The 8,413-nt window shown below is 56.6% G+C and overlaps 2 protein-coding genes across 3 annotated transcripts; one reads left to right on the top strand and one right to left on the bottom strand.

The window, feature by feature from the left end:
- Window positions 1-205: 205 nt before the first annotated feature.
- On the top strand, window positions 206-4,858 carry MXD3 (MAX dimerization protein 3). Of its 2 annotated transcripts, XM_019655556.1 has the most exons (7): window positions 206-261; window positions 517-613; window positions 896-1,001; window positions 1,709-1,738; window positions 1,866-1,980; window positions 4,138-4,321; window positions 4,395-4,858. In XM_019655556.1, exons 2-7 carry the CDS (start codon window positions 544-546, stop codon window positions 4,505-4,507), a joined length of 618 nt encoding a protein of 205 aa, XP_019511101.1. In that variant the 5' UTR covers window positions 206-261; window positions 517-543; the 3' UTR covers window positions 4,508-4,858. The 2 variants fall into 2 exon arrangements, with proteins under 2 accessions (XP_019511101.1, XP_019511102.1); XM_019655557.1 differs by lacking the exons at window positions 206-261; window positions 1,709-1,738 and having other exon boundaries at window positions 455-613.
- Window positions 4,859-5,120: 262 nt separating this feature from the next.
- Window positions 5,121-8,346, bottom strand: PRELID1 (PRELI domain containing 1). Its single transcript, XM_019655539.1, has 5 exons — window positions 8,056-8,346; window positions 7,257-7,482; window positions 6,112-6,225; window positions 5,927-6,005; window positions 5,121-5,675 (listed from the first exon to the last, which is right to left on the bottom strand). The coding sequence occupies exons 1-5, from the start codon at window positions 8,145-8,147 to the stop codon at window positions 5,527-5,529; spliced, it is 660 nt and encodes a 219-aa protein (XP_019511084.1). The 5' UTR covers window positions 8,148-8,346; the 3' UTR covers window positions 5,121-5,526.
- Window positions 8,347-8,413: the final 67 nt, after the last annotated feature.

Below are 8,413 nucleotides of genomic sequence, written 5' to 3'. Positions count from 1 at the left end.
GGGGCCGCGCGCAGCCAATAGTGACTCAGAGGCTCCCCGGCCCCGCCCCGAAGGTGACGGCAAGCCGCAGGAGGCGACCTGCAAATGGTCTAGGCCGCCCGCCCGCCCCGCCTTCGCGGCGCCCACGTGCAGCGGCCCGGCCAGGGGCCTCCTGGGAACCACGGGCCCTCAGAGCATCATTCGGTGTGCCCTCGCCACAAGTATGGGCTGGAAACTGAGGCCCAGAGACGCCAAGTAGCCGGTGCCGGATCACTGAGCAAAGTGGGCAAGACACATCACCCCCTAGCCCGGGAGTTGGCCCAAAGGCTGGACCTGGAGCTGGCGCCCGAGGACGCTCTGCGGGAGTCCGAGGGGGCGGGCTGCAGTCCCGGAGCGTTCCAGAGGGGCGGGGCCAAGAGCTGGGCCGTCCAGGGGGCGGGCCGTCCAGGGGGCGGGGCCGTGCGCTAGTGTTTGTAGCACCGTGTCAGTTACATTGTAACAAAAGTGGTGCAGTCGCCCCTCCCGCCTGCGCCCCAGGACAGCCCGCCGCCAGCTGTCGCCGACATGGAACCTGTGGCTAGCAACATCCAGGTCCTGCTGCAGGCAGCCGAGTTCCTGGAACGCCGCGAGAGAGGTGAGGCAGAAGAACCTTTGGCCGGACTCCAGGCGGCGACCTCGCTGACACGGGCCTGGGCTGGACTTGGCTCCTAACTGGAAGGATGCATGCATGGAGTTGGGGCAGTAGTCCCAGGACATCCCTACCCTCAATTAGAGAAGGGTCTGCGGGCGGTTGGGCTGTGAGGGGTTGAGGAAATGGCCCTGGCGCCAAGAGCTCTTCCCTCCCTGACTGTGCCGTTCCAGGGGCGCCTGCTGGGACCAGCCCCAGCCTGACTCGGGTGGGGGCTCTTTCTGGCAGAGGCTGAACATGGCTACGCATCTCTGTGCCCTCACCGCAGTACGGGGCCGATCCACAGGAGGAGGAAGCGATCCCCACAAGCTCCTGGCGCGCTGGACAGTGGGCGGTGAGGAGGGCCGGGGGGGCGACGGAGCGGGGGATGGGCGCCATCCCTTCTCGGGCCTCTCCTCGGCCCACTTCCTCCTTGTTGCTTGCATCTTCTGGGCCAGGTACCCTACTCTGGAGACATTTAGACCCCTCCTGCCATCTCTCCATCCTCCAAACACACACCCTTCTATTCATCCAAGGGCTATTTCTTGAGTAACCCTGGTATGCGAGGAAGTGTGAACAAGACAGTTCTGGGGTCCCGCTTCCACTCACACTCCTACATTCCACATATCAAACCACTCACTTTCCCTCACAGACTTCCTCCTTTTCTCTCCTCATCTCAACCTTTTGCACATGCTGTTCCCTCCAATTTAAATACTTCCCTTCACTACCTGCTTTGGGTAACTTGTGTTTCTGGCTCAGCTCAATTGTCACCTCTGTCCAGGAAGCCCTTCCTGACTGCTGATAGGGGCTTCATTTGGACCCCACAGCCACCCAGGCAGGCCTCTCAGCATTTGCTGCGTCCTCCCCCCCTCCCCCCCAGGACCCATGTGTCTCTGCTTCCATCTGGCAATTCAGGTGCCCAAGGCAAGCACAAGGTCCCCACAATGAGCTAGTTTGGGGCAGGCATCTGTAGTGAGTGGATTTTGAGCCCCTGGGAGCCTGGGACTGAGGGTGTGGGCAGCAGCCGACACTCCTTCACCCCATCCTCCCTGGCATTGGCAGGTCTGTGCACAATGAGCTGGAGAAGCGCAGGTGAGTCCCAGCCCTGCCCTGACAGTACCAGACACCAGGAACAGCTCCCTCTGGCCTGGCCTCCCCTGCCAGCCCTCTGGCTAGCAAGACTGGGCTGGCACTGCCCTCCAGATCCCTTCTCCTGCAGGAGGGCCCAGCTGAAACAGTGCCTGGAGCAGCTGAAGCAGCAGATGCCCCTGGGGGCTGACTGTGCCCGATACACCACACTGAGCCTTCTGCGCCGGGCCAGGATGCACATCCAGGTAAGGGGCTACCCCTGCACCCTGGGGCCAGCTTGCCAGGACAGGTGCAAAGAGATAGTGGGGAGGAGCAGGGTGGAACTGGAGAGAGAGGCCTGAGGTCATAGCCTCAATGTGTGATAAGGAGCAGTTCTCCGTGCTTTTAGTTTCCAAATTTAATTTTTAAATGTGAAGAAAAGCAAAAAATAACTCAGGATTGTTCTGAGGCTTAAGGTTCAGTGTTTGCCCAGTAAATGTTCACTGTTGTTTTTATAGCTACTGGGTCGTCAGGAAAGTCATGACGCATTTTTGCATTGAAGAACATAGAAAATACGTCATGACTTTCCCAACGACCCAATATTACTACTTCCATCCCAACTGTTAGGCCCTGGGCTGGGTACTTAGCCTCTCTGGACTTCCTTTCCTCCTCAGCATGGAGGGCATGGCTGTTGGGTCATGTGTAAGGCCCCCTTGGACTGTAGAGGGCTGGTCCTCACTCTTTTTCTCCCCTGTCCTTCAAGGCCTGTTTTAGGCAGTCTCTCCTGAAGCCACTTTAGAAGGCAGCTCCAGAGGCCAGGAGGGGTAAGACGCTGAGAGGGACAGTCACCCTTGTTCCCAGAGCCCTGCTGCTGCCCCCTGGTGGACATGAGTGGGCTGTGCTGACTCAAAGCTCCAGGCAGCCACAGAAAGTGATGGGATGGGGAGCAGTGTTGGAAATAATAGAGGCCTTTCCAGGCCCTTTTGTCAGAGGAAGAAATGGAGGCACAACCCAGCTCATGAGAGGCAGATTCAGAACCCAGGCCCAGGTCTCCTGACTTGCATTCTTTCCTCCAACAAGTATTTATTGAGCTCCTGCTCTGCCAGGCCCTTCTAGGCACAGGGGGTTGTGGCAGAAACAGATGAATGTGCTATGTGGCAAATAAATCACAGTGTGGCAACTGTCCGCACTGTTCCATAGGTGCCTGAATTCCTGTTATGGTGGCTGAATAACACCATGGCTGGATAGCAGGCCCGTTTCTCACATGGAGCTTGCCTGGCCTGGTTCTTGGATGGTGTGTGCCCCTCAGGTGCTGACTGGCTGGTGGGCAGGACCTGGGGATCGCTCCTTCCTTGAAGCCCTACCACCCCTCTCCTGGACTCCCTGCTTCCTGTTTTGCCTCCACCAGGCTGTCCTGTGCATTGCCTTAGGATGTTCTTTGCATCACATAGATCTGTCCAGGTCCGTCTCCTACTGAAAAACTTCCATGGCTCCTGACAGGACAGTCTCAGGCCTTATTTCCTGTGAACTCAAGGCCCTTCACAACTCAGGCCTTGCCACTGGCCTGCTTTTTTCGTTTCATCTCTTCTCCATTCCCCATAAAAAAGCCAAACTCTCTGTGCTCTTCCTGGTCTCCTTCTGCCTGGCTGCTCCTGCCCACCAATCTTACCCCAGGCAGCTCTTACTCATACTTCTACACCCAGTCCCAGTGCCCCCTTGCCCTGTGCTCTCCTTGTTGACTGACTGCAGGCTCCTGCCCAGAGGACTCTGATGTGAGAACCCTTGGCCTTCCAGTTCCTAGTACTTGGGGCTGGTTGAGCCTTGGTGGGGGTCAGGGGAGATGAATGCTGAAAATTTAGGGATCTTGGGAGGGTCTTGACCAGGAGTTACAAACTGGTAGCTTTTTGTTTAGCCTGTACTTTTCTAAACGTTTAAATTAGTTGGCAGCACTTAAAAGGATATTTGACATGAAACGTGACTTTCCAGCTCTCTTAAGAGAAACTGGGAGATCTGGCAGCACGGGGCCTGTTTCCATGTGGCAGTAATTGGCTGGAATCTGGAGGTGGCCCTCTCTTTCAGCTGGAGTACACACTTACCAGTGTGCCATAGTTCGTCCCTCCCATACCTCTTGCTTGATACCAGCACACGCCACTCCTTCACATCACCTGACTAGGTCCCAAAGGTCTTTGAAATTGTGTTGCTCTCCCTCCCCCACCCAGCTAGACAGCACTCGCAGGCCATTCACATGGGGCAGGAGGGCCTGGAGGATGTGGGAGCCACCCTTTGGGGCCTAGATTTAGTGAGGTCCCCATCTGGAGCAGGCAGTCACCAAGTAGCCATGGCCCGCTCCTGAGTGGTGTTGGGGTGAGGCCCTGGCCCCCCAGGCAGCTGACCACAGCCCCATGCTCCTTTGGGATCTGCAGAAGCTTGAAGAACAGGAGCAGCGGGCCCGGAGGCTCAAGGAGAAGCTGCGAAGCAGGCAGCAGAGCCTGCGGCAGCAGCTGGAACAGCTCCGGGGGCCCACAGGGGTGGGTGAACGGGAGCGGCTGCGGGCAGACAGCCTGGACTCCTCAGGCCTCTCTTCGGAGCGCTCTGACTCAGACCAAGGTGAGTGCCCTGAGGCAGAGGGGTGGGGTGGGCAGCGAGGCCAGGTCTCCTGACTGGACCTGTCCCTGTGCAGAGGAGCTGGAGGTGGACGTGGAGAGCCTGGTGTTCGGGGGTGAGGCAGAGTTGCTGCAGGGCTTCAGTGCCGGCCAGGAGCACAGCTACTCGCACAGCGGCGCCTGGCTATGACCTCCAAGGCCCCAGACCACCCGCTGCTCCACTCGGCCAGGCAGGAGCCCTCCCCAATCCTCTAGGGCTGCTTGGAGTCACCTCCTGTTGTAATGGACTAAAAGGACCCTTGTATGGGAACAGGTGCTCTCCCCTGGCCCACTGCGGCCACAGTCCCTGCTGGGGGAGGGGGCTTGGCCTCCCCTGAGCCCTGCAGGCAGGCTGCTTGGGCCTAGGCTGCCCTTCCAGGTGATTTTTTTTTGTAGCACTTGGCTCTGCTGTCCCCATGGGGACAGGAAGCCTCTTGGACCCTCATGTTCCTTTCTAGACAAGGCTGCTGGCCTTTACCCCAGATACTGTACAGTATTTTCATTAAAAGACTCTTTCTTAACTTCCTGCCCATGGTTTTGCCTGAAAATGGGGTAACTCCCAGCCACAAACCAGGAAAGAGGAAATGATCCACCACTAACACTGTTGCCTGTGCCCAGCAGTGCGTCTTTAATCTTCATAGCTCAGGGGCCATCTGTCCTGACTTTGTAGGTGGGACTGAGGCTGAATGATCTGATTTGCCTGAGGTCCAAAGCCAGCAAACAGTGGAGTTGAGATTCGAAGCAAAGCTTTCTGACTCCCGAGCTGGGGCTGACTGAATTCAACAAGTATTTATTGAGTGCCTATTATGTGCTAGTATTGTTCCAGATACTTGGGACATATAAGAGAACAAAACAAAGGTAACTGCCCTCATGGAGCTTACAGTCTAGCATTTATGATCACTTTGCCTGCATGCTATCTGTGACGCTGGGTAAGTCATGGCACCTCTCTGTGCCTCGGTCCTGTGCTGCCCGATGCAGGAAACAGTAGACCTTGCCCAGATGTAGGTAACGTGTCCGGTGCATGTAGATGCCAAACAAGACACCACCCCCAAGCCACCACCTAGAGAGCAGAATGGGCTGGAAGTTGACGTTTAATAATAAACTACAGGGGGAAGGCAGGGGATTGGAGCTGGGGAGTCTGGTGTGCTGCCACACCAGGACCTGGGCTTGCTACACAAACTGCCGCTGCTGCTGCTGCTTCTTAGTGGCTGCCTTGCTGGCAAGGTCCTTGGCCTTCTCTGTAGCTGCCAGTGCTGTCTCCTTTGCCTTCTCCTTGGCTTCCTTGGCTGTCTCAACAAGGGTTTTGGAAGGGGCCTCACCTGCAGCAAAGGGCAGGGGGCTGGCTTCAGAGGATGCCAAGAAGACCCACACAATCACTCCCCGCAACATTCACCTCCTGCAGGCCAGGCCCCATTGGAAAGGGGGCATTTGCCCCAGGGCACACAGAGGAAGAGTTCCAGGCTTAGAACGGGGCAGTGACAGTCCCAGGCTCCACACCAGTCAGGGCAGCTAGGACTTGACGCCAGCCTCTGCCTGGGAGGTTCCCCCGAGCAGTGCCCAGAACTCTTACCTTGCAGCTTGGCCAAGATATATTCAAAACCCTTCATTGTCTTGGTCACATTGCTTTTGAACCGGGCGAGACCAAATTCCTGGCAAAAGGTGAGAAGGGAAAGGATTCTGAGCTGCCCATTGACCCCCAGCCCAGTTTCTATATCAAATGCCCTGGAGCCCCAGCACCCCCACAATGCTGCTTACCTGGACGGCTCTGGAGACACCAAATAAACTAGAGGAGACCCAGGCTTCCCGGTGGATTTCGGTCCAGCCGCTGTTATCAGAGTTCACACAGTAAACACATCGTTCCTCCACCACCTATGCAGGGAGCAGGCCAACCACAATCGTGTGCCAGTCTTTCATTTTGTCAACTTGACATAAATTTGATCCCCTACTTCTTCATGAGAGAAAGCAATAAAATGAAAGTTCATTCCTTTACCTTATTGCATCCCAAGCTGCATTTACAAAAAGAGCAAGAACGGAAATCTGGTCATTTTGCTCCCTACAACTTCTACTCTGACCATTAAAACTAGAAGGCACATGGACTCTGCTGAGATCAGCAAAGGGCCTTCCAGCTCCACCATGGCCCTGAATTTTGCTTTGTACCTTTATGTCTAGATGTGTGCAGTGTTTTTAGCCTGCCTTTCACCCGATGCAGCTCTTGAGCTCCCTAGCAGTCCAAATAAAAATGGAAATCTGGCAATTGTCAGATTTCCAGAGAGGAGAAAGTGGACCAGTGCTTCCAAGAGAAACATTTCAAAGACCTGTCTCACAGGTGGACTGAGAGACATTTCTCACAGCAGGCTCACTACCTGGGTAATTTAGGAAACACAGAGGTAGTGCCCAAGGTAGTCTGCTGTGAGGCCTTCGGGTAACTCTGGGGAAGTATACTAAGCTGCCTGCCCACTCTGTAACCTTGTAGGGCACTTCCCCTCTCTGAGATTCACTTTTCTCTTTGCACAAGAAAGAGTAACACCCACCTCCCAGGATTATTGTGAAGATTAGCTGAGAAAGAATAAAAGTTTTCTCAAAGCTTCAGAGTACTCATATGTGGGAAAATGCTGTAGAATGTTCCTTAAACCGTGGCTTTTCAAGCTTTAAAGGCAAGAGATCAAAGGTATATAGAACCCTCTTGCCCCCAAATCTCAGGCAGAAGTTCGTAAGACACCCGAGTGTGAGTCCTCTAGCCACGTGAGGTAAGAGGCCCAGATCCTCTAGGAACCCTTATGGCTCGATGGATTCCTGTTTGAAAACCACTGCCTCCCTCCCTCAGCATCACTGGCTCCCTAGCCACATGTACCCAGAACTCTACTTCTGAGGGTGGGGTGGTGGGGCCAAGGGGGTCTCACCATCAGCCGGCTGTGGTTGATGTTCCAGGTGAAGGTGGTCATGGTCTGGTTCTGAGGGTCCACAATAGAGTCTTCCAGGATGTACACCGAGTGAGCAACATTGGCAGGAAACAGTCGCTCGGCCCAGCGGGGCATCCTGTTGGTCTTGGTCAGGAGTCTCCGGGACAGGAGCTTCTGGTCAGGGGTCACCTCCCGGTGCACTATGTCTTCCGTCAAGACATGTTTGCTGCAGGTGTCAGAGTAAAGGTGACCCTCGGGAGCCCGCCTCTGAGAGACTGCCCGTTGGAGTTCCCATCTGGAGCACCCTGGCCAGAATGGCCAGGCCTTCCCCGAACTTGCAGAGTGATCTGTGTTGTGGCTCAGACCTGAAGTAGAGTCGCTGGAACCTATCCCAGGGCAAATTCCAACTTCTGCCCCCTCGCTGACCTGGATTCCTGGGAATTCCAGCAGGGCTGGCCTTCCTGGTTTACTGCACCGCTGGAGAGCGCCACAGGCAGAGGAGTAGGCGAGCGCTCAAAATTCCAACCTCAGGATCCCTCCCAATTCCTGTGCCGCAGCCTCTTCCTGTCTCATTACCCCGAGATGAGAGACCTTTAGACTAGGGCCTCAAGTAAATCGCCGCCCAGGCCCAGTCTCCTTCCAGGACCTTGCAGGCCTGGCCTGCCCGCTTCCCGATAGGTCCCTCTTGCCCTAAAGACTGCCACGGTTCCGGCGATCCCCTACCTCGGACTCGACGTCGAGTCCTACCCGGCCCCACACTTCAATCTCCAAACAGAGAGGGGGGAGCCAGGCTACATACCTATAGGGATTCGGGTACCGCTGCCAGAAGGCAGCGAACACTTGGTCCCAGGAACTCCGGAGCACGCTCTGGCCCAGGAAATACTTCACCATTGTCCGGGCCGGGGCGGGCTCAGCACCCGCGCAGCATCAGGGGTGCAGAGCCCGGGGGGCACGCGGAGGGCAGGCCGGGGCTCGGCGCCCGCCCGCCAGGCTCGCAGCTCAGTCACCACCGTGCCGCGCCCCGCCAGCCGCCGGCATGAGGAGTTGTCAGGCCACTCGCCACTTCCGGCGCAGCCGCGTAGTCCTCACTACTTCCGGCGCCTGCACACGTGATCCGAAGCCCGCCCCCTCGCCCTCTACCCTACCCCCCCACCCCC

Source organism: Hipposideros armiger, unplaced genomic scaffold (genome assembly GCF_001890085.2).
Source record: "Hipposideros armiger isolate ML-2016 unplaced genomic scaffold, ASM189008v1 scaffold_242, whole genome shotgun sequence".
NCBI classification, from domain to species: domain Eukaryota; kingdom Metazoa; phylum Chordata; class Mammalia; order Chiroptera; family Hipposideridae; genus Hipposideros; species Hipposideros armiger.
Note: the sequence above shows the minus strand (reverse complement) of the source record. Positions and strands in the feature narration are given on the sequence as shown.